This window comes from Podarcis tiliguerta (genome assembly GCF_965153285.1).
Source record: "Podarcis tiliguerta genome assembly, chromosome: 3".
In the NCBI taxonomy this organism is placed as follows: domain Eukaryota; kingdom Metazoa; phylum Chordata; class Lepidosauria; order Squamata; family Lacertidae; genus Podarcis; species Podarcis tiliguerta.
Window position 1 is genome coordinate 31,709,238 of NC_139536.1, and position 25,731 is coordinate 31,734,968.

General features: G+C 43.5%; 1 protein-coding gene across 1 annotated transcript in view; it reads left to right on the plus strand.

Moving 5' to 3' along the window:
* Positions 1–25,731, plus strand: part of XDH (xanthine dehydrogenase) — a 60,554-nt gene that overhangs the window by 32,522 nt on the left and 2,301 nt on the right. Inside the window, exons 16-36 of the mRNA XM_083434398.1 lie at positions 678–852; positions 1,741–1,830; positions 2,181–2,350; positions 2,723–2,846; positions 4,048–4,167; positions 5,225–5,321; positions 6,299–6,423; positions 8,035–8,168; positions 10,983–11,070; positions 11,975–12,061; positions 13,012–13,203; positions 14,420–14,565; positions 14,925–15,006; positions 15,701–15,796; positions 16,587–16,715; positions 17,762–17,836; positions 19,155–19,207; positions 21,115–21,229; positions 22,041–22,106; positions 23,163–23,351; positions 23,850–24,017. Coding sequence (XP_083290524.1) covers positions 678–852; positions 1,741–1,830; positions 2,181–2,350; positions 2,723–2,846; positions 4,048–4,167; positions 5,225–5,321; positions 6,299–6,423; positions 8,035–8,168; positions 10,983–11,070; positions 11,975–12,061; positions 13,012–13,203; positions 14,420–14,565; positions 14,925–15,006; positions 15,701–15,796; positions 16,587–16,715; positions 17,762–17,836; positions 19,155–19,207; positions 21,115–21,229; positions 22,041–22,106; positions 23,163–23,351; positions 23,850–24,017 — 2,521 coding nt within the window. The remainder of the gene's footprint in view (positions 1–677; positions 853–1,740; positions 1,831–2,180; positions 2,351–2,722; positions 2,847–4,047; positions 4,168–5,224; positions 5,322–6,298; positions 6,424–8,034; positions 8,169–10,982; positions 11,071–11,974; positions 12,062–13,011; positions 13,204–14,419; positions 14,566–14,924; positions 15,007–15,700; positions 15,797–16,586; positions 16,716–17,761; positions 17,837–19,154; positions 19,208–21,114; positions 21,230–22,040; positions 22,107–23,162; positions 23,352–23,849; positions 24,018–25,731) is intronic.

Here is a 25,731-nt window from a genome sequence, read left to right on the forward strand (position 1 = left end):
TCTGGCTCACATCACTTCACTCTTCAAATCTCACATTGCCCTTCTAACTATCTGTGAGCTGAGGGCTCATTTGCCATCTCACACAGACCCCCTTTTCATTATTCCCCTTCATGGCCCATCGCCTGGGTGATCACCTCATCAGGAAGCTGGTGTGGCTTATATTTCAAAGCTTGCTGGATCTAGGGGTTAGAAGGGTCTTTGCATATGTCCTACCCCTTCAAGGAAAAAACAACAACCCTCATAACATCATGTACCTGTATGAGAGTCTTGGGTGCCGAACCCCTTGCTGACAGTTTCTGCTACTGTGTTTTTATTTATTTTGTATTTCTTAGATTTTTATACCACCCTTCGTCAAAAGATCTTGGGGCAGTTCACAAGATAAAAATACAAGATAAATACAAGATAAATGTTGACACTGCTGGTTCTTTTTGCCCTTACCTCATCAGCGATGCAGATGCATTGGAGATAAACATAGTCTAAGTTAGCAATGGGGAACCTGTTGCTATCCTTATGTTGTTAGACTACAACTCCCATCATTCCTGACCATGCTGACTAGAGTTGATGGGACCTGGAGAACCCCACATAATCCGGAGGGTTACAACTCCCCTGACCTGACCTAAAGACTGTGGAACAAATGAAATGAATTTTGGGTTAATTTATGGTTTATGCCCCTACAGGGAGTGGAAGGAAAAGCTCTTGCAGGAAGCCTGTCGCCTGCTGGCTGGTGAGATGAACCTGTCCCCTTCAGCCCCTGGTGGCATGGTGGACTTCCGACGGACCCTTGTCCTCAGCTTCTTCTTCAAGTTCTATCTCACGGTGCTTCAGAAATTAGGCAGGGAACTCAATGGCAACGTGAGTGGTTCCATCCTCTTGCCAGGTTGAGGGTTCAGCAGGAATCCATAGTGTGTAGAGACAGATTCTATTGAGTTCTAGGGGTTCCTTTAGAAATTGGCATACGAGAAGGCTGGAATGGGGTACCTGTGGTTTGACGAGGCCCGCTCGTCTTTTGGAATGAGGCCGTCTCACACCAAGATGGATTTTGAAGGGATCTCACAGCCTCAAAAGCTGCTGCCCGCCTTTATTGTTGTGTTCAGCAAAAGTATATGCCACTCTCAGACCATGTTACGTGGACCAATCACTACATTAGCATGGACTGTTCATGCGCTGTCCATGCTTTAAGCAGCATCTTGCTTTGCCCTGTAATAAACTTTTGCCCATGCGCTTATGCATAAGCAACCATTTTCCTACAGTGGTTCTTTCAATATTGTTGGACTCCCATCAGCCCCAGCAGGCATAGCCAATTATCAAGAATGATGGGACTGGTAGTCCAACAATATGTGGAAAGCCACTAGTTGCCCATCTCCACAATAGAGGAAATGTCTTTTGTGGTAGGTGTTTTGCACTGTAGGTTCTGGGTCCTTGAAGCTTTCTGGCATGGTCTATAGTGGGCAGTTGTCATAACAGACTAAAAGAGGAGGAGGAGGGAAAGGGGGAAACCTGGAAAGGAAAAGGGGACTTGCTCCTTTCTCAAAACACTCCTCTAACAGTGATGGACCAAAACTGGAACTTTGGGTGATTTGATTTTTTACACAAGTCACAAAGAGGGAAAGTTGCATAGGTAGTATTAGCTGTTCATAAGTTTTTGCATTTCTTTGTTTTTAAAAATAAGAGTAATGCTCTGTGCAAAATGCAAGAGGCATATGAGTAGACTTACACTGGATTTAAAATATGTTTTTACAGAATAATCTTGCTGATACGGTCCCTGCTAGGTATGCCAGTGCCACTCAATTATTTCACAAGGATCCTGTTAAAAATGTGCAGTTTTTCCAGGTAAGTAAGAGGAACCAAATGATCATGCCTTCCAGTTCCCAGGTCTATAAAATGTGCTACTCTTTGTCTCCGTTCCCCAGGTCTCATATTGATCAAGAACTTATTCCCATTCCAACTTTGGCCTTCTTTCCTCTTATTTATTTGTTTAAATGAGCACTTCTTCCTGCATAGAATGAGCTCTGCATGAGGCTGAATGTGACGGTGATTACTGCTCTATGCATCCTCATGGCCCCATTGCCAGGACTGGAATTTTAGCCTTTGGAGAAGATACTATATTTGCCAGCAATATTAGCATCAACATTTGACCACTAGTCCTGGGCATGTATGACCAGCCTTTGGTTTTGTTACAGGAAGTGCCTCCTGGACAGTCCGTTGAAGACATGGTGGGGAGACCCCTTATGCATCTTTCAGCTGCCAAGCAAGCAAGTGGGGAGGCAGTCTATTGTGATGACATTCCTCACTACGAGAATGAGCTGTACATGACACTAGTTACCAGCACCAAAGCCCATGCCAAGATTGTGTACGTATTGCTTCTGCAACAGACTAGAGATACACTACAATACACTAGAGATAGCTGAATGCCCACCACTCTGGCAGTTAGAGGATCACTTCAGAGGCACCAGGCACCTCTGCCTCCTCCACTCTCAAGAATATTACAAAACAACAACAACATGTAGCCAGTTTCCATCACTGAGAGTAGCTTGCAAGATGATGGGCTGGAAGAGTCAAACTGTGCCGTGACTCCAGTCTGCCACGTGGCAGCTGGGCAACTTAGGCTTTGGGACTTTGGCCAAACTTTCTCTAGGGAATCCTTTCTTCAGAGACTGCTTATGTGAGCTGTGGGGCTAGATAACATAGAGTAATGCTTCTCTGTGCTGTTCTGTTTCCTCAGTTCTATTGACACCACAGAGGCCCAGAATGTCCCTGGTTTTGTCTGCTTTGTCTCTGCTAAGGATGTTCCAGGGAGTAACGTCACTGGGATTGCTAATGATGAAACCGTCTTTGCAAAGGACATTGTATGTAGTTACCTTTTTCCCTTCCTTTTGTAAAATGTGCAAAGCTGTAGCTAAGGCAAGAGTGGCTAACCTGCAGACTCTGGGCCAGAGTCCCAACTGCTTTCTAAGATCTCCTGATCTGTAAATAAAGCGCAAAGTACCACAAATCTCCTCCTCCTTCTCCTCGGATATTGATATTGTATTTTTAAACAGCAACAACGCCCCTCTCCAAACAATACCCCAGACCAAGAGTCTGTTCAGCCACCTCAGCTTTTGTAGTTGGAGTCAGTCAGGGCCTTGCTTTCCCATGCCAGGTGGAAAAGGCCTGCAAGGCAGGGAGCAGGTCTTCCAGGACTTGCAGCCAAGACTGGAGATAAGATAGTACCCTGAATCTCCACTTCAAGTCAGCATTTCAGACTGCATTAACTGCTGAGTTGGTGGGGGGGATGCTGTTTTTTTTTACCCTTGAAGAGGAGGCAGAGCTCTTTCTCTCCAAGCTTAATGCTATAATGCTTGAGATCAGGAGATAAAATCTACCTGCCTGTTCTTTAGAAAGGATATTCCCAAATATTTGCTTATGTTTCCTACCTAAAGGCTTCCAGTACCTTTTCACCCCCGTACTCCCCTTCAGAAATTAATAGAAGAAATCCTGTAGTGAATTAGTAGATTTATGCATGTTCAAAAAAAGAAAAGAAAAGAAAAAATTGAAGAGAACCTCTACTAATGAAGGAGGATACGTGGGACAAGGTCTGGAATTAAAATAATTGCACAGATAACCTGCAAACTAATTGCAAGATGTTGATGCCTCCCTGATGAAGTATTAACAGTTATTCATGTCAGGAACATGTTAGTAGAATTCTAAGCATGGGAATGAATGGCAGAAAATAGGATAAGGCACAAACTTGCTGTACTTGAAATGATAATCAAGGGGATTCGAGCTGGTGCAGACATATTGTGCAAGGCTTCCATCTTGTCTACACTTATGTGAAAAACAAGTACTTCCACTTGAACTCAGTGGGTCACTTCTGATTGTGTGCATTGACGTTTTAGCTCCTACTGTTATTTAACTGCATATCTTAATTCAAAATCCTGCCCCACCCCCTTTAAATGAAGATGCATTTCAAAGATACAGTGTCCAAAATTAAACGCCACAGCACAAAGAACAAAACAGAACTGAGATTCCCAGAAGTCAGTGAATAAACTGAAGTCTTTTGGCTTGTAGGTCACATGCGTTGGCCACATCATTGGTGGAATATTGGCAGACACACAAGAACATTCCCGAAGAGCTGCCAGAGCAGTGAAGATCACCTATGAAGACCTTACGCCGATTGTCACCATTGAGGTAAGGTGACACTAATGCAATCTCCTTCTAAATGATTAGTCGAGATTTTTTAAAAAAATGCTTTGGAGGCAGCTATTTGAGTTTTTACTACTATGATTCTGATACGGATGGGTGAAAATAGAAAGAGAGAATTAAGACACAGAATATTCATTTTATTTAATAATTTATTTAGATCCATACAACTACTGTCTCTGTGCTATATGTGTATAGCCTGTGTTCTGTCCATAGGGGGCAGTCTTTTTCTGCTCTTGGGCCCCTTCTGACATACGGATGTTGGCCCCTATTCCATTGTGTTGTCCTACATGCATAAAGCCCATTCCTTATAGGCCAGAGCCATACAACCTATATCCCTGAGCTGATGGTCCTAGATTGTCTCTTATCCAAGCGTTGGCTAGACCCAGACTTGCTTAGCTCCAGCAGGGACACCGCTTGTGATTTTATCCAGTTTATATCCAATGCTGGGCAGGTGGACTTCTGCACAGTATCTAGAGGTCCACTTCCTCTTCTCCATCTTGCAACCCTCCATACACCCTCAAAACCTGCCCTGGAGGTCCTGCAAACCTCTGGAGAAGATTTTGAGGGCATGCTAGAGGCTGCACTGTGGAAGTGAGTAAAGGAAAGTCCTGTCATGTGAGTGGAAGTCTGTTGCACGTATTTCAGCAGCAGGGTTAGATACTGATGTTAATCCCGATGAATAGGAGATCCAAGTAGGCTGACTGCATCCAATAAAGAGATGGATCTTGAAGCTCTGGGAGTTGTGAAGAACGGAATTGGGTTGTGTGCTGCTTTTTTCACCCCTCAGCACTTACACTGCTTCACCAAAGTGTTTTTTCTTCCACACAACTGTCAAAAGTAGAGGATCTCTGTTCTGTATTGCCCCTAATCCCAGATGCAAAATAGGTGAGGTTATGTTTTAGAAGTGACTCAAACATGGCTAAGTTATGCAGCACTTTATCAAGCAGAATGGAAAGGCAGAGGTTCGAGGGCATCTATACACAGCAAGCCAAGCTGTCTGTTGCACTTCCAAATATCCATCATTCCCCTGTAATTTTCCCAGGAAGCCATTGAAAAACAGTCCTTCTTTGAGCTTGTGAGGAAGATTGAGAAAGGGAACATCCAGAAAGGATTTGAAGAGGCTGATCATATTGTAGAAGGTGAGATCCCTTTTTCTTCTTTGTAAGGTTATGTGCATCTAAGAAAATCATTAATGTTATGCAATCTTCACATGAATCATACTAGCGTAACAAGCTTGAGATTCCAATTCTGGAAAAATGGTTAGAAATGGGAGAACCATCAGTAGAACACATTGGCTTGGTCCACAGTTTAACCCAGGCTCTTCCCATTTCCCAGAATTGGGTGAAACTTGGCAACATTTCCTTGAGCAAACTGGCTGGTTGGAGGATCCCAACTTGTCTGAGGGCTCCTCCAGGTTTTATCCTGATTTGCTTGCACAAAGCTTATCTCGTGGAGGTTGGAGTGTATCTGATCTTCAGATATCTATGTGGGGAAGTTCTGTGACAAGGAGTTTTCATCCTGCTTGAAGAGTGCTTATACATCTCCCCATTATCATTCGTTTATTCCACACTTTTCAATTCATCCCCCCATCAACTTCTTAACTGCAAAAAGTCCATTTCTTCTTAAAAGTAGTTTTGTTGCACTTGAATTGTGTGCAAATCTAAATGTCCTGGTATGCGCTTGAAACCCACCCACCTACAAAATACCGACAGTTGGCTGTTGACTGCTCTGGCTAAGAGCACAATGGAGTGGCCTCTACTCTGGGAGGTGTGGCTCTTGTGATGGGAGACTGTAGACTGTTGCATGCCACCCCGATCTCTGAGCGGTGTGAAAGTCCAGGGAATCCAGTTTCTTCCTGTTAAGAAGAAATTAAAGAGAAGAGGGAAGGAAGAGAGATTGTTTGGGAACTGGGAGAAGTTCCGCAGGTGGTGCTGTAGGTGGCAGCAAGGTGATGAAGGCAAGAGATAGACACAGGATCTTCATTTCCTCCAGAGCTCTTAGATTTTGAGCACTCAAAAGAAGAAATTTGGTGGCTGGAAGGCTCATTTAAGTCCCAAATAATCCTTTGGACTTAGATAGTTACTACATTGGGAGGTTTCTTCTTTCCCCCTTCCAGGTGAGATATATATCGGTGGACAGGAGCATTTTTATCTGGAGTCTCACTGTACTATTGCTGTGCCAAAGAGAGAAGATGGAGAAATGGAGCTCTTTGTATCTACTCAGAACCTAACAAAGACACAGGTGAGGCAATCCCTTGTGAAAGCGTTAAGCTGGCGAATGAAGCCGTGAAATTGAAGTACAAAACCTGTGCGATATTGCTGAACAAAAACCCACCCGGTTTGCATAAGTGCTTTGCGATTATGTTTGTCTCCTTTTATTAGCCTGGAGAAGAGGAGGTTAAGGGGTGATATGATAGCCATGTTCAAATATATAAAAGGATGTCACACAGAGGAAGGAGAAAGGTTGTTTTCTGCTGCTCCAGAGAAGCGGACACGGAGCAATGGATCCAAACTACAAAAAAGAAGATTCCACCTAAACATTAGGAAGAACTTCCTGACAGTAAGAGCTGTTCAACAGTGGAATTTGCTGCCAAGGAGTGTGGTGGAGTCTCCTTCTTTGGAGGTCTTTAAGCAGAGGCTTGACAACCATATGTCAGGAGTGCTCTGATGGTGTTTCCTGCTTGGCAGGGGGTTGGACTCGATGGCCCTTGTGGTCTCTTCCAACTCTATGATTCTATGATTCTATGAAATACTGGATGCTTCTGAAGAAGCCACAGGGCAGTGCTGGAGTAAAGGCATCCTGTGGTTTTTGTGGAGTACCATCTTTTGTTGTTCTGTGATTTGAGGTTGCCCAGAGTGTGAGATTCAGTCTCCTTGGCCAGCTTGGTTAGCAGGAATTTATGGCCTGGCCTTCTATGAATTTGTGTGATTTCAGTTAATTTGCGGCACACCCATTTCCACCTCAGAAGTATTCTACCTAAGATGTGGAGCCATCTGCTGGTTGGGACAAAGTACACATGATGTTAAACTCATATTTGCATCTAACATGCAGGCTTTTAAAAGCGCATTAGCATCAGTGCAGGATGGGCTGAAAATTAATGGAATCAGAGAAACAGAATGTAACATTTCCCTCCTCCACTGTAGACCTTTGTACCAGTGAGGAATCCACCAATACAGATGTTAATTTCAGTAGAGGAATTTCCCTCAGCCTATGTTTTACTTGAGTATTAGCTGCTGAGAATCATTAGTGGGGAGAGTGCTATTGCATTTGGGTGCCTCCCATAGGCATCTGGCTTGGCTGCTTTGAGAACAGGTGTTGGACTAGATTTCCAGGGCTCTTCTCATGCTTTTAGGACAGCAGCCGGGGAAATAAAGCATTAAAAATAAATTTCTGCCAGCCTGCCTGCCTGCCCTGAAACCACAACTTATCAGCACCTTCCCTGATGAGGCTATTTGCACTTGAAAAACAAAAACAAAACTCTGCCTGCTAGATCTGCACCTTCAAAAAGCTGCATATTTGTGGAGAAATGGAGGCGTTTATATTTTATTCTTCAAAGCTACCAGTCCTTCTTTCCCACTCAACTTTGTAAAAAGTCCTATGTAAATAAATGGACACCAAAGAGACCTGGACTTCGTGCTTCTTTGTGCTATTAATTACAGGTGAGCCAGTAAGCTAGCCAAAGATGTTTCAGAGCAGTACTAGAAATTCCAGTGAGATGCTCATTAATTGGTGACACTGTATTGTAGTGTATATATAAACGTCTTTTAAAGACTAGGGTTGCTCTTGTGTCTTGTTCTCAGTTACTCTATTGTTGCCTGTAGGCTGATGTATTTTTTTGTTTTTTGGTACCAGGAATTTGTTGCCAATGCCTTAGGGGTCCCGTCAAATCGAATTGTGGTTCGAGTCAAGAGAATGGGAGGAGGATTTGGAGGCAAAGAGACAAGAAACACCATTCTCTCTACAGTTGTAGCAGTGGCTGCAGATAAGTAAGTTGTGATGAATGGCCACATTGGGATAACCTGAAGTTGAATATTCGGATAACTCTTTGTTGTTTATAAGAGGATCAAGATTATGAACTTGTTTCAGATCTAGAACATCTGCATTTACTTTGGCAGGACGGTTACCCTGCTCCTTTCACCACTTAGGAGTTCATAACTCTGCATAAGAACCTAAGAAGAGGCCACTGGATCACGCCAATGGCCTGTCTAGTCCAGCATCCTGCTTTCAGTGGCCACCCAGTTGTCTATGGGAAACCCACAAGCAGGATTCAAGCACAATAGCACCCTCCCCTCCTGAGGTTTCCCGTAATTGTTATTCAGAAGCATTACCACCTCTGACAGTGCAGACAGAGCAATAGCCATCATAGCTAGCAGGCACTGATATACTTTTCCTCCATTAATTCATCTAATCCTCTTTTAAAGCCATCCTAGATGATACTGCAGAAGACCCCCATTTTCTATCATGCTTATAGCCTCCTATTTGACAGGCGTCTTCCGCATGAATGCTCAAAGGCAAGGGAAATTTGTGAAAGTTTCCATTCCTTTGTGTGAGAGAGAAACAGTATGAACTAGACATCCACATAACTGAGCACTTTGTGCATCTTTATTTGTGTTGCTCTACGCATGATGGGGGACTACTCTTCTCCAGCATGGGGAAGAGCAGCAGCTTCCACTGCTGTGAAGGAACATGATGGAAACCAGTTTACAGTGTGATTTGACTTTTGACTTGTTTGTGGTGCGGTATTGTAAATGGTCAGCCCACCCATATCTTGTAGCCTTAGAGAAGGCCACTAGTTTAACAAGGACTAAGTTTTGCAGTCATTAGACTCCTGGATCAATAGGCCAAAGGGATTCCCCCTCCCCAACACAGCGTTGATATTCAGAACTATTTATATCTTCCCTGGGATAGCCTGCCCCTCTCCCTACTTCACAACAGAACATGTTTTTCTGAGTTTTAGATGTTAGCCCCAGTTCAAAAGCAGGCCTTCGATGTGGTTGAAACTAAATCCAGAAACAAATATTTCCCCTTTTTTTGTTCGTCAGGTTCCCCCCCTCTTTTTTGGGGGGGGGGTTGGTCCTTTTTATATATCTCCTTTTTTAAAAAAGAATAAAATAAAATAAATAACTGCAAGGTTGAAGGACCAGCATTGGCTGGTACAATTGGGAGGTGAAGGAGTAAGTGCAGAATCCTATTGGAGGTGGCATGGGGTTGGAGTGGGGTGTAGTGACTTCAAAGCTGTTGTGGGGCCGGGGGAGCAGAGCTGGACAGTAATAGGTCACTATCAGACAAATCGGAAAAACTCGAGTCAAATTTAACTTGATCTAGCATGTTCATCTTCAGAAGACTAGGAAAAGTAGATGAAAAGTATCTTCATGGTTCATTGCAAGAGAAGAATTCCTCCTAAGGCAAGCAAAAAACAAAAACAAGCTTAATTATTAAAGTGAGACTTTGCCAACACACTAATTCTGCATCATGGAAGCTACCAGAACCACCTGGAACCCACTGGATTCCTGTAAGTTCAATGGTGGACAGAGCAGCTGTGGTCATCCAGATGTTATTGGACTAAACTCCCACCATCCCTGAGCATTGGCCATGCTGGACCAATGGATATCTCAAATTTGTGTTTTCAGGATCAACACTGTTATTTTGACTGTAGCCTGTTTTAACTGTTTTTAATCTAAATATTAAACTGTTGTAATCGGCCCTGGGGCATGCCGATGAAGAGCAGCTAATAAATTTAATAATGACAAACGACAATAGGATTTGGAGCTCAACATCTGGGAGACCATAGTTTTGCCACCACTGATGCAGAACTTCTGGATTTCAAAACAGGCTCTGGAAGGTGTGGGGGGAATCCAACCTTCAAGTTAGAACTATAGAATAAGATAATTAGTATTGGGTACTTTAGGCAGAGAAAAGAGCAGAGCCTTTAAAAGCAAGTCCTACAATAATTTGTTTTAAAGTGGCAATTCCAATTCAGTGGCATTGCCCAAACCCAGAAATTCTGGAAATGGATCAGTGAGTAAGATTCATGAAATACCAGGGATTTGGGAGGTTATAGCACTACTTCCCGTGCCTTTGAAAGAACTTGGAACAGGACAGGAAGCAAAGTGATTGATTAAAAACACTGGGAAGTGAAAGATCTGCCATTAATTAAAATATGGAGAAATAAATGTTAGGATGATTTCAGCTGTCCACAGTAGACTTATTGGATAAAGAGGAAGGATGATAAAGTACACAGGATTCCTCAGTAAATTTTTCAGTATTGGAGCAGACACACTGGAAATATTAATTACAGCTTTGTCAATGAGACAACTGCACAAATTGATGAACTGGGCACCAGGCAAGAACATTTTTTAAATTTTCCCAGGCCTTCTAACTTATGTTGTAGCTTCATATTGCTTTAGCCCTGTGACATTTAAATTTCTCTGCCTTTTAGTTTTAATGCATTAAGGCTGCCTTTCTGTGTGCATTTATCCGGGAATAAGCTACACTGAACACAGTGTGATTTACTTCTGAATAAATATGTATGGGATTATGTTGTTACTGCTGCAAAATCTTTCCCCCTTTACTCTGTTTCAAAGTCATTTTTTTATAGTGATGCTGTATAATCAGTAACCTTGTCTCACCTGCATTTTATTAGCTTATTGTAAGTTTGTTTTTGTTTTTTAAATCCCTGTAAGCTATTCAAATTTGGTTTTTGGGATCGCCTGTAAGTTGTACGTACGTATGTATGAAAATAAATTGTGTCAATTATATGACCCAGGCTCATTCTCAGCCTGATTTTGGTGCCCTTACAGGACTGGTCGCCCAGTAAGATGCATGCTGGATCGAGATGAAGATATGCTGATTTCTGGTGGAAGACATCCCTTTTTGGGGCAGTATAAGGTAAATTGAAATGTTGGTTGTTGTTGTTTTAAGAGAAGTATGCCATCTTGGGAAGGTCACATTAAAAAATGTAAGGGGATCTTTAGGTACAATGCATTGTTCATTCCTACACAACAGGGATAGCCAACCTTTTTTCAGCTGACGGCCACAGTCACCCATTGCCAACCCTGTGGGGGCTGCATGTCAAAGATGGGTGTGGCCAAAGTGGTTGATTTGGAGTATAGAGCATTGGGAGATATATGGACCACCAGTATTAGCAGTACAGTCATACCTTGGATCTCAAACGTCTTGGCTCCCGAACAAATCAGCTCCCGAACGATCGAAACCCAGAAGTGAGTGTTCCGGTTTTTGAATGTTCTTTTGGAAGCCGGACCTCCGATGGGGCTTCTGCAGCTTCTGATTGGCTGCAGGAGCTTCCTGCAGCCAATCAGAAGCCACACTTTGGTTTCTGAACTTTTTGGTAGTCGAATGGATTCTGTTTGACTTCCAAGGTACAACCGTATGTGGAATGCTACAGATAGGGAGAAGAACACCACTAAACAGGACTGCTGGAATCTACCAATAGCTATCTTTTACACTTTGGGTTTATGGAGCTTGAGGTATAAGACTGTGGCTCAGTGGCAGAGCACATGTTTTGCATGCATCAAAAAAACCCTGCGTCAATAAATCCTGAAGAGCCACTGCCACTCAGTGTCGACAGTAGTGAGCTAGATGGACCAAAGGGTCTGACAGCTTCTTAGATTTGTTTCTTCCTAAAACATCTGTGAAGACAGGAGTGCCTGCCGTGCTCTGGTCCATGGGGTCACGAAGAGTCGGACACGAATAAACGACTAAACAACAACAACAAAACATCTGTAATTGTAACAGGTGAATTCTGTATTCCTCTGTCCTTTGTTTCTTCCAGGTTGGCTTTAAGAAGAATGGAAGGATTACTAGTCTAGATGTGACATATTACAGCAATGGAGGGAATTCTGTTGATCTTTCTCATGGCGTGAGTCAAGGATACATTCTGCTGTTTTTCATTTCTGACTCTAAGAGGGAGAAAAAGTAGTTTGGGGCGATTGGTTGAGAAGCATACCCAAGCCTCTGTATGTGTACACACACACACGCTGCACCTACCTCCTTCAGTCAAAATGGTCCCATCCTGAAATTGTGTTTCATTAAACAAAGATCAGTTGTCCCCAAGCCTTCTCTAATGGGGACAGTTTTAATGTTTGATGCAACATCTTGACTACTACTTAGCAGATTAGCGCTATTAGCGGTTTAGTGGCTATTAGCGGCTATTAAAGGCTTAAGGGATTAGCAGATTAGCTGCTAAAAGGCTATTAGCGGTTTAGCGGCTTAGAAAAAGGGGGTGGGGAGCGGAAAAAAACCTCAAGACTCGCAAGACATTTTTGTCTTGCAAAGCAAGCCCATAGGGAAATTCGTCCTGCGAAGCGCATCGAAAAACGGAAAACCCTTTTGTCTAGCGGGTTTTCCGTCTTGCGAGGCATTCATCTTGCGGGGTACCACTGTATTGTTGTAAAAATTTAGTGCTGCCAATAGTTATTTATTTATTGTGTCTATACTCCATCTTTGCCTCCAAGGGGCTAATAGGTCTACCTATTCTTTAATTAGTTGCCACAACCACCCTGTGTGATAGGCTAGGCTGAGAGGCAGTGACTGGCTCAAGGTCACCCACTGAGCATCATGGCCAAGCGGAGATTTGAAACCTCATCTCCCGGGTTCTAGTCTAATCACTGCACCATGCAATATATGAGGATGAGCGTACATTTGCTCCAGTTGGTGTGTTTGTGAAAAAAACATGTAAATGATTACTTGTCAGTTAGTGCAACTTATGATTGTAGAGTCAGAAGAACAAAAGCATGGTTCGTAAATTAAGTCTTTTTTTAAAAAGTTCATAAGTCTATTTTTGATCTGCTTTTTATTGTTGGTCACCAGGTTATGGACAGAGCATTGTTTCACATGGACAACTCGTACAACATTCCAAACATCAGAGGCATAGGCAAAGTCTGCAGAACCAACTTGTCCTCCAACACAGCATTCCGTGGCTTTGGGGGTCCCCAGGGAATGATGGTTACTGAGTGCTGGATGAGCGACATTGCCATGAAGTGTGGGCTGCCAGCAGAAGAGGTACGTGCAGGGCTGGATTTAGGTTTGATGAGGCCCTAAGCTACTGAAGGTAATGGGGCCGTGGCGGTCAGACCCTTCTTTTCAGCGAGCGGTTTCCTCCAAGACGGAGGAAATCCGCCATTATCCAGACGCGCCAACCCGGAAGCCAATGGGGCCCTTTATATGTCCAGCTGTCCTTTGTCAACAACAAATTGTCACTGTTTTTTGTGTTGAATATATGCTATATGGTAATTTATGGACCTAACAGGTATCTAAAGCCATTTGCACGTGTTGCCATGTAACCAGTCCATGTAGGCACCTTATATATAGAAATGAGCAAACCAGTGATATTTTAGGGAGCTGTCTAGCCCATTACTTAGCATAGGAGCCTATACAACACAAAACACTTTTGCTATATGTAGGTTTTGTTTTATTTGTTTTTTATCATATATTTTGGAAATGTACATCCAGGGTTTTTCCCCCTTTAATTTTTGGGGGGCCTCCAAGAGAGTGGGGCCCTAAGCTATAGCTTATTTAGCTTATACTGTACGTAAATGAGGCACTGGATATGTGCTCTTAGAGGAAAAGGCTGGGCATTTCCATAAACCCTGCATGCTTCAGTCAAAGGATGTTAAAGAAATGAGATGTCACCAGTTCGGTACCCGTGAGCTCTTTTTGCAGCTTTACATTGGGTAATGTAATCTCAGGGTTGACACTGATTGTTAGAGTCCTTTATGGGTTGGATATCAAAATGATATTACATATCAAGGATGTTGTGTGTCATTCCTTTATACTCCAGTGGGAAGTGGTCGTTGGCCTCCTTCAGCGCAACGCTTCACCCAGCCGGAAGAGTGAAAGAGAGAAAGAGAACGAATGGGCGAAGCAGAGAGAGGATGAGTGTCTGTATGCTTCTGCTTTTTATGAATGGATGCATGTGTATGTTTGTGCGGATGGATGTGTGTGTTTGTGAGATGGATGAAGTGTGTGTGTGGGATGTCCTCTGTCTACTTTTTGGTTTGGCTGTACTGACCACCATTGCTGTGTAGTCCCCTTCTCTGAAGGGAATGCAACCCTTGACCCTGAAATGGCTGCCCACTACAGAATTTTGGGGGAGCTGACCTCCATGTTTAAGAAGGCGTGTTTAGGATCAAGATGCCCAGCATTCCACATTCTGTTAAAGTCATTCTTCCAAAAGACTCGTTGGTGACCATGGCCATGTGGGTTTTGCTTTGGAAAGGTTCGAAAACTCAATCTCTATAATGAAGGAGACCTGACTCACTTCAATCAAAAGCTAGAAGGATTCACCTTGCGGAGATGTTGGGATGAGTGCCTTGCAAATTCGGACTATCACTCCAGAAGGAAACTTATTGATGAGTTTAACCGGTAAGTATCTTGCCTTTCAGAGTGATATCAGGTATACTAAAATATTCTATAAAGGCCTTATTAGTAAGCCTGGAATTAAAGTCTGAATCAAATTTCTCTCCCATCCATACAAATCATCTCTGCAGAAGGTGTAATCTTTTGGAGAAAACATCAACCCATTGTGTTTTAAAAGAGAAGCTCAAAATCAATGAAAAGTGCATGTTGATTTGTTGATTTCAATTCGCTCCCTGGACCCATTCCGATGAAGTCTTGTTCTGATGCAAAATTGCGTAGGAAAAGAGAGCATGCCAGAGAAAGCAGTTTAGGCCTGGGTGCATGCTGCAAGGGAACAAGAGTCTGACATCGTTCTGTTTCCCCAGGAAGAATCGCTGGAAGAAGAGGGGCATGGCCATTATTCCAACCAAGTTTGGGATCAGCTTCACAGTTCCCTTCCTGAATCAGGTTGGCAAGCACCCTTAACTATTACAGCTGGGCAGCAAGGTTCTGTGGCAAAATGCTTCTGTCCATCTTCAAGATTCTCCAGTAATAGGAATGTTAGAAGCGATACATCCAAGGCACATTTTAGTTCCAGCCTTGGTTATGTTGTATGTCATCCACCAGTCCGCCTTCATTCTTGTGCATTCTTTGTGACTCTTGTTTTGCTAATGTTGCTGGGGGGGGGGGGGATACCAGTCCCCACCCTAGTCAGTGAATGCATGGGCCGAAGAGGAATCAGGAAATGAAGCAGTGCTTTCTTAAGTATTGAATCAATCGAAAGTTAATTTTTAGGCTTATTGGGTCATTTCTATCTTCTCTCTCTCTCTCTCTTCTATCCAAAGCAGCATTCAATCTCTTGTTCTAATAGAGCAAGGATTTACCCTTGCACAGTGGAACTCCCCCCCCCCCCAAAAAAAAATCTGTTCTGGGGTTTCTTGCAACCTTCCAGAGCAGAATTGACGAGGGCACAATGCATGCACAGAGAGAGGAGAATCGGGATCAGTACAGTAGCATAAATGTAAATCCTTGCGCTAATGGAACAAAGGCCTTGGATACTGCCTGAAGTGAGGAATGTTGATTTGTATGTAGACGATGTGCTTCAGGGAGCTCGTGTGTCAAAACAGTCTTTGACAGCCTCTCTCTCGGATTTCTGTTGTAGGCTGGTGCCCTGGTACATGTGTACACAGATGGGTCAGTGCTGCTCACGCATGGTGGGACTGAGATGGGCCAGGGCCTCCATACCAAGATGATCCAGGTAAACTATGAATGCATTAATTGTCTGGTGCTGTTTTGATTAACATTATCCATTAAGCAGCCCTGTTTAGGGAAGTTTTTAATGTTTGATGTTTTATTCTATTTTTAATCTATTGGGAGCTGCCCAGAGTGGCTAGGGAAACCCAGCTGGATGGGCAGGGTATACATTATTATTATTATTATTATTATTATTATTATTATTATTATTATTATTATTATTATTATATTATTATTATTATTATTATTATTATTATTATTATTATTATTATTATTATTATTATCATCATCCATTAAATGTATTAAAAATGTACGCATTCATTTTCAGAATGTTATCTTACAGATGCTGCAATTTCCCCCCACATCCATTCTAATTTAAATGTGGATATGTAGGGTGAAATCCAAAGAATGGGTTCTTGTGGGAGGAATTTAATAATAAATAAACTTTTACTCAGAGCAGTCATGGCCATTAATGTCTACCCTGAGTAAGACTTGATTAACTACAACCCATACTTTCTCACAATGTATGGAGGATGTGTAGCAGGATTACAAAGCAGCATTCTTTAGAAGCTTAGCAACTTTCCTGTGTGTTTAGATTTTACTTGCAAATATAAATTAAGATTGGATCAGAAAAATATCCCACAGTTGCATAACAGGACAGAATACAGGACTATTCAAAAGTCTTTGGAGCTTTGTGGACTTGGAATAAGAAGAACTGTTTCAAGTCCTATGGATTTCATTGGTGGCGTTGACAACTGCGGTGAAGTTCACTTTTGGGCATTGTCTCTCTGCAGGTTGCCAGCAGGACTCTTGGAATTCCCACCTCCAAGATCTACATCAGTGAGACAAGCACCAACACAGTGCCAAATGCATCTCCAACAGCTGCTTCTGTTAGTGCTGATATCAATGGGATGGCTGTCTTGGTAAGGGATAGAACTCAACACACTGCTCTACAAGGGATGCTACTGATTCTGTCTGCAGTGCACTTCATTTGCACCCCAGAAAGAATCTGTCTCGTTGCCTCTATGAAGATATGCCTTGTGGGAGGCTTCTAGCAGACTTTGCTTTCGGAGGAAAGCACACTATCAGCATGTGTGCTGCTTAAAAGTGCCCAGTGTGGTGACTTTAACAGTAAAGGAGCCAATTATGTGTATTCTCTGGTGATGTGGCAAATGTTAGGTTGCTTCCAAATTGAACAATGGTATTAACTTAGGAAATATGTTAATACTACATCGGAAGCTATCATCTACTGTGTCAAACCACTGGTCCGTCTAGCTCAGTGTTGTTGACATTGATGAGCAACAGCTCTCTGGGACTTCAGGCGATAATTGGTCCCAGCCATCTCTGGGATGCTGTGGATTGAACCTTGGACCTTGCCCATTTCTAGCCAGAGCCTTCCGTTAAATGCATAGTTAGTCAAAAGAGTACAAGACATTCTGAAGCCTGTGATATGTGGACACCTGTTGCCACATCTAGATTGATGAAAGTGAGAATGTTTAGTCGTTTAGTCGTGTCTTCGTGACCCCATGGACCAGAGCACGCCAGGCCCTCCTGTCTTCCACTGCCTCCCGCAGTTTGGTAAGACTCATGTTTGTAGCTTCAAGAACACCGTCCAATCATCTCGTCCTCTGTCGTCCCCTTCTCCTTGTGCCCTCCATCTTTCCCAACATCAGGGTCTTTTCCAGGGAGTCTTCTCTTCTCATGAGGTGGCCAAAGTATTGGAGCCTCAGCTTCACAATCTGTCCTTCCAGTGAGCACTCAGGGCTGATTTCCTTAAGAATGGATACGTCTGATCTTCTTGCAGTCCATGGGACTCTCAAGAGTCTCCTCCAGCACCATTATTCAAAAGCATCAATTCTTCAGCGATCAGCCTTCTTTATGGGAAAGTGAGAATACCTGGTGGCAATTTGCTGTAATATCAAAAGATGCATTCTGTTTGCTTTGAATTATTTTTCTTTCTTTCTTTTAGAATGCTTGCCAGACCATCCTGAAGAGATTGGAGCCAATCAAACTTGCTAAGCCAAAAGGTTCCTGGGAAGACTGGGTATGTTTGTGTCTGCCGCAGTTTGGAAGCATGGTGTGGATTTGCTAGCATTAGGAAAATCTCAATTATCTATTAATTCATTGTGGCGTGACAGGGGCTAAAGGAGCTAACAGGGAACTGGCTGATATTCTTGCAACTCTTCCAGCAGTTCTGTAAGCCCCAAACAAGTATGACTTCAACAAGAGAAACTTTGGATTCCATATACCCAAGGTGGTGATGCAATTGATACACCTCTGAATTGTGATGGTTTGTGAATCTTAAGCAGCTTCCCCTCCTTGCTCCTTCCTTTAGCCTGGTCCCTGTCCCACTTTATCTCACCATCTTATGCCATCATCAAAGGGCTGTTACTGGCACTCTGTTCTTTAGTGACCTCTGCTATAGGATGGGGTGTTTTCTTTACATACACAAACACCAAAAAACAGTCCGTCCATATAAGTTGGTGAGCATAATTTTGACACCATCAGTTCTTGTGATCTATTTTATTTGGGGCTTTAGTTTTTCTGTTATGAATTGTATTTAATGTTTTGTGATACATGTAAATCCCTCCATGAACTTGAGTGCCATTCCTGATGTTGATTTATATGCCGATGATAACAGATGATGTTGATGATGGACTAGGCTTCCGAAGGTTGCCCTTAGATTTTTTTTCTTTGTGATTTGGAATGAAGATATCTCTCAAGAGTGGGATCTGTTTAACAGCTCCATTTGTGCACTATTTCACAAAGTTGGGCCTGATGGGTCTTGAGGTGTCAAATGTAAGGCTTGTTGATAATGGTACTCCCCTTTTTGCACATGGATAGAGTGCACTCATTTGTATTTTGTTGAAAAAACACACCCATTGCTAGCTTTTCCAGAATACATTGTAGCTACCGTATTTTTTGCCCTATAGGGCGCACCGGCCCATGGGACGCACCTCGTTTTTTGGGGGGGAAATTAATTTTAAAAAAATTATTTTTCCCCCCCCCCAGCCATGGGGCTGGGGCAGGGGAAGCCCGAGCTTCCCCCGACCCCAGCCCCCAGAACAGGCTGCTATCCACAAGCCTGGAGAGCCCGGCGGCAACTCCCGCCGGGCTCGCAAGGCTTGTGGATAGCTTCCTGAAGCCTGGAGAGCGAGAGGGGTCGGTGCGCACCGACTCCTTTTGCTCTCCAGGCTTCAGCGAAAGCCTGCATTCGCCCCATAGGATGCACACACATTTCCCCTTCATTTTTGGAGGGGGAAAAGTGTGTCCTATAGGGCGAAAAATACGGTATTTTAGTTCAGCAGAACTAATTTTTTTTAAAAACCCCAGACACAAAGAACTCTGTGTGTTTTCATTAGGTGTCAGCAGCCTACTGTGATTGTGTGAGTTTGTCGGCTACAGGATTTTACAGGTGAGTTGGAACAGGACCTAAGTGGGATTCCAAATAATACTTCTAAATGTTATTGGGTGCTCTTTATCTCTACTGGTCTGATATTTCAACTAATTTCATGAAGTGTGCATATAATAAGAAGATATGATCTAGTAATCTCTTTGAAGGCTGTATTCTGTAAACTTTATGTGCCTGCTAACTTTTCCTTGGCACTAAAGTCATCTGCAGTCTCTACTTCACCCATGGCATACAAATGTAAAAGCAGTTCCCGTTCATTCAAATCATACCTTAAAGTGTTAAGGCTCCAAAGTAGAACCAAACCTTTAATATTCCCATTCTGTAAATACAGAATTCAGAACTATGCATCTCCTACAAGCTTCAGAAGACCTTAGATAAGGTGTGGAAAAAGTGACACCCTCCAGACATTCAAACTCCAATTCCCATCAGCCCCAGTCAAAATGGGCAAGGGTTGGGGTGATGGGAATTAGAGACAACAACATCTGGACAGGAACAACATTGGCTACCCCTTGCCTTGGCTCTCTAACTATCTACTAACTTAGATTTCAGTTTAGTTTATTTAAAGTGCCGTTTTGGTGTAGAAACTCAGGCTCCACAAGAGCTTTCAAGCTCACTTGCCAATTCTTTATGTGCAACATCATTTGCAATGCCCTAATTTCTGAAGGTGGTGCTGTGGGTTAAACCACAGAGCCTAGGACTTGCCGATCAGAAGGTCGGCAGTTCGAATCCAATCCCTGCGACCGGGGGGAGCTCCTGTTGCTCGGTCCCAGCTCCTGCCAACCTAGCAGTTCGAAAGCACATCAAGTGCAAGTAGATAAATAGGTACCGCTCTGGCGGGAAGGTAAACGGCGTTTCCGTGCGCTGCTCTGGTTTGCCAGAAGTGGCTTAGTCATGCTGGCCACATGACCCAGAAGCTGTACGCCGGCTCCCGCGGCCAATAAAGTGAGATGAGCACCGCAACCCCAGAGTCGGCCACAACCGGACCTAATGGTTAGGGGTCCCTTTACCTTTACCTTACTTTCTGCAGTAGTTTTGGGAATCAAACAGGCAACCAATTTAAGCTTATAGAGCTGAGTGAGAATGATCTCCTCAAATTATCCACACTCTCTGTGGGTGGTAAAAACGGAGGAGGGCATTTTACTGAAGACTGAACTTCTCTAATAGTTTTAGGTGGAGCTGGAAAAAGAGGGGAAACATTTAAAATTTGCAATAAATTAATTTTTGAAATGTTTTGTATTGCTTAATATTGAAAGGAAACTCGATTTTTTTTGTTCATGCTTGTGAATAAAGGAAGCGATGGACTAAGATGGGATGACTGGAAGGAGTAGAAATCCCATCCATTGCTTTCTTCAGCATTATTAAACAGTATTAAAATTGGATCTACCATTGTATCCAGAACTGGAGCGGGTGCCAAAGGGATGTGGCCTGGGGAGAGGCCCAGGGGCCAGGCAGAGAAAGCTGGAGGGCTGCATTTGGCCCTCTGAGGTTCCCCATCCATGGCTTATCATCAGTGTCCTGGCTTGTTCCATAATAATGTAGTAGGCCCAGTGTTGTAACTCCTTGGAGTTACATGAGTGAAGAGGAAGAAGCCTAGTTCTAGAGGTATATGGACAAGATGTTGGAGAGCAACTAAAAATCTGGTATGGTTGAAAGATAAAAAGGGAGAGGTGGGGATCTGGCCTGGCATACTTCACAGAGCAATCAAAGGCATGCAGATCTCAAAACTTTGGCTAATCATGATTACTGGCCTGATCCTCAAAACTCCCCGAATTCTTGTTGAGTCCAGTAACTTGCATTTTTGCCCACTAGGAAGTGATTCAGTGGAGTAAGAAAAAGACCTTTATTTCAGTCAAGTGATGAGTAAAATTCCTGCAGATTTTATTTTTTCCTTCTTTCTTGCCACCCTTAAGAATTCCAGACCTTGGGTATGACTATGAGAAAAATGAAGGAAAGCCCTTTTGCTACTTCTCATATGGCGTGGCTTGTTCTGAGGTTGAGATTGACTGTCTGACAGGTGACCATAAGGTAAGTAAGCTAGGCAGATTTGTCAAAAGTATTTCTTTTTCTGGTGGACTGGGAAAGTACCTAAGAACCTGAGTATATTTGATAAGGAAGTTTATTTCCAGCTCTGGTATTCGTTGAGTGAAACACCTGACTTCTCTGTGTATATCACGGATGGGCCACCTGTGGCCAACCAGAGGCAGTTGATGATGGGAGGTATAGTCGGAACTTCTGGAGGAAATGCATATAATTGGGCAATTATATACTTCATAGTGATTATGTTCTGAGAATGGTTTCCACACAAGCCACTAGCTATGAAGACTTATACCCAAGTTTCAAAGGCTCCAGATATTTGACTTCCAACCAAGAGCCAAGACCTTTTTGCTGAAGTACTCTTTACGTCTATTTCCCCATGATCTTTGCAATAATCGTGTACCTCTCTTAGCTCAGGCTAGGCTATTAAATAGCTGCTTCTCCCAGACAACATGGCACATTCATGGCTGAGCTGAGAGTTCATCTCTTCCAAGTCGGAGCTCAGGCTCAGAGCTACTATGTGACAATTCAGGTTCAAGTGAGACTTGGGAAAAGGCACATCTCAGTGGTAGGGCATCTGCTCTGCCTGGAGCAGGTACTGTACTGAATCCTTAGCTTCTCCAGGTAGAGCTGACAAAAAGCTCCTGCCTGAAAAGCTGGAGAAGAGATTAAACAGTACTGAACTAGATGGGCCAGTGGCCTGACTCTAAGGTAGCCTATTGATGTTCATATGTCCCCCTTTTAATTCATTGCATAAAGTGAGTCCTGTACTTACTCAGCCTTTGCTTTTGCCGATATTTAGAATGTCCGCACAGACATCGTGATGGATGTTGGCACCAGCTTGAACCCGGCTATAGATATAGGGCAGGTAAGCAATACAACACGATCCTGTTCTGTGGCGCTGTGGCATGTCTGCATGCTAGCTGGATTATTAAATTGCTCAATGAGCAGCAACAGGCCTGATAAACAGCAGCATGAACTGTTGTGGCCAGAGAGATGGTTAATTGCTAATTTATTATTAGCTTGTTTTTGCTCATCAAATTTTTGGCAAATGATTCATTTCTGCACAATGAAACAGGGGAAAAATTAGATCTAGTGTTCATTGCACTGTTCCCAAGCTTTTGTTTTGCATTCTCCAAGTCAGTTACTGTAGAGTAATTCTATTTACTTCAGTGGCCCTATTGCAGCAAGTAGTCAAAGGAGTCTTGTTTTGGAGAGGCTAAACCTCATATTTTCGGGTTCATTTTTCATTTTAACCTGCAGACCACCCGAACTCTTAAAACTAGATGTACTAGCCTAAACTTGAGGCTTCCTGTACCAGCAACTAAATAGTGAAATTGGGCAGATACAGATAAATTTGTTTATAAATCATGACTCATGATGACCATATGCCACAAAGTCATTCTGCTATTATCCCATAAATATTTGGACTACCAATATTTATTACTAATACCAGCAGTGGCAGCACTCCTGCCACCCCTGCATGATGTTCATTTAGCATCAAACTTGTCCTAGCCAATGAGAAAAATTAACTGAAAAGCTCCACATGGCTATTGGATGGAAACTTCCTTGGTCATTTTGGAGGACTCCTACTTCTCAATTCAGTTCTGATTGGGGGAGCCCAGGAGACATCAGTAGCCTTGGGTGGCATTCAAATACGTTTTACTCAGAGTAGACTAGTTGAAATTAATGAGCATGACTGAGTTAGGTCCATTTATTTCAATGGGTCTTCTCTGAGTAAAATTTAGTTGAATACCACCCCAGGAGTGCTCTCTACCAGCTTTGGTTGGAGTGGGATGGTCTTGCTGTGGTGATTTGGTCATGTCCAAACAAGACTACTGTAATGTGCTCTGTTTGGGGCTGACTTTAGAGGCTGACTTTTTATTTTGTGTCTGATTTGATTTTTGTGTCTTTACATTTACAGATAGAAGGAGCCTTTGTCCAAGGAGTTGGGCTTTTTACCCTGGAGGAGCTGCGTTATTCCCCAGAAGGCAACCTGTACACCCGCGGGCCTGGAATGTACAAAATCCCTGCCTTCGGTGACATCCCAACAGAGTTTCATGTGTCTCTTCTCCGGGACTGTCCAAACAGCAAAGCCATCTATTCATCCAAGGTACAGTATCATCTGGAGCTGCAGCTTTTCCACAGACATTGCACATTTTGACACAAAATAAACAGCAGTGATGGAATGAGGAATGCTATTTTGCCTTATGTTTCTTAGAGCCACTGGCAGAGCCACTGGCAGTCAGTGTAGGCCATGGACCAATGGTGTGAGGTGGTCTAAGGCAGCTTACTATGTTCCCAGTACAGTGGTACCTCAGGTTGCGAACACCTTGGGTTACAAACACCTTGGGTTACAGACTCTACTAACCCGGACGTAGTACCTCAGGTTAAGAACTTTACCTCAGGATGAGAACAGAAATCGTGTGGCGGCAGCGCGAGGCCCCATTAGCTAAAGTAGTACCTCAGGTTAAGAACGGTTTCAGATTAAGAACGGCCCTCCGGAACGAATGAAGTTCGTAACCAGAGGTACTGGCCATGGGTACTGCATGCTGTGAGCTGTGAATTAGTAGTGGCTGGAGCAATGCTTGATGCTCTTCAATCTCTCTAGGCTGTTGGTGAACCTCCCTTGTTCCTGTCAGCCTCCGTGTTTTATGCCATCAAAGATGCCATCGTCTCTGCCAGGGAAGAATCGGGACTGAAGGAGCCATTCCGACTAGACAGCCCAGCCACCCCAGAGAGAATACGCAATGGTTGTGTGGATAACTTCACCAAACTGGTAGGTTAACTGGCCTCCTTTCTCACGATTTCATCTTCTGTAATGCAATTCAGTAATCATTCCTTGGTTGTCTGCAGCTTTCATTTCAGTGGGTTCCCCTATCACGAATTAACGAATACTTCACATTTGTATGGCATCTTCAAGTGTGCCATACAAACACGTTGCCTATCATCATCATCATCATCATCATTATTAATAATTTTTTATTTATACCCTGCCCATCTGGCTGGGTTTCCCCAGCCATTCTGGGTGGCTTCCAACAAAATATTAAAAATACAATAAAACATAAAACATTAAAAAGTTCCCTAAACAGGACTGCCTTCAGATGTCTTCTAAAAGTCAGAAATAATAATAATAATTATTATTGCATTCTTTATAACAACCCTGTGAGGTAAGTCAATATTATTATTAGGAACAGGGGACAAATTTGATTTAGTTGGCATTTAAAGGCAAACTTACTTAATTTACAGTTTTCGAAGCGATGGGTGAACAGATATGTAGCCATCCGTTGAATGCCTCCCAACTCGCACTTTGCCAAATTTTGCAGAGAAGTTCTGCAGCCAAACAATGTGTACAAAAATTCAGGTGGGACTGAACCAGATACATGATATATCCTTATCATGTAGTCAGTGCTTCTATAATAATAATAATTTATTATTTATACCCTGCCCATCTGGCTGGGCCTCCCCAGCCACTCTGGGTGGCTTCCATAAAAACCAAAAATACACTAAAATATCACACGTTAAAATCTTCCCTGACCAGGGCTGCCTTAAGATGTCTTCTGAATGTCAGGTAGTTGTTTATCGCTTTGACATCTGTGTTCCACAGGGCGGGCGCCACTACAGAGAAGGCCCTCTGCCTGGTTCCCTGTAGCTTTGCTTCTCGCAATGAGGGAACCTCTGCGCTGGACCTCAGCGTCCGGGCAGAACAATGGGGGTGGAGACGCTCCTTCAGGTATACTGGACCGAGGCCGTTTAGGGCTTTAAAGGTCAGCACCAACACTTTGAATTGTGCTCGGAAACATACTGGGAGCCAATATAGGTCTTTCAAGACCGGTGTTATATGGTCTTGGCGGCCGCCCCCAGTCACCAGTCTAGCTGCCACATTCTGGATTAGTTGTAGTTTCCAAGTCACCTTCAAAGGTAGCCCCACGTAGAGCGCATTGCAGTAGTCCAAGCGGGAGATAACCAAAGCATGCACCACTCTGGCGAGACAGTCCGCAGGCAGATAGGGTCTCAGCCTACGTACCAGATGGAGCTGGTAAACAGCTGCCCTGGACACAGATTTGACCTGTGCCTCCATGGACAGCTGTGAGTCCAAAATGAGTCCCAGGCTGCGCACCTGGTCCTTCAGGGGCACAGCTACCCCATTCAGGACCAGGGAATCCTCCACACCTGCCCGCCTCCTGTCCCCCAGAAACAGTACTTCTGTCTTGTCAGGATTCAACCTCAATCTGTTAGCCGCCATCCATCCTCCAACCGCCTCCAGACACTCACACAGGACCTTCACCGCCTTCACTGGTTCTGATTTAAAAGAGAGGTAGAGCCTCTAGAAAAAGAGATGCTGGAACTCACTATGAACACCTTCCTTGTTCTCTTAGAATGGCAATGGTGCCCACCTGAGAGGTGCCAGAACTGAGTTCTGGTGAGCTCTGGCTGAAAAAGTGCTCTGCATGTAGTAAATGCCAGTCAGCCAAATTCAGTGCTCAGCTTGG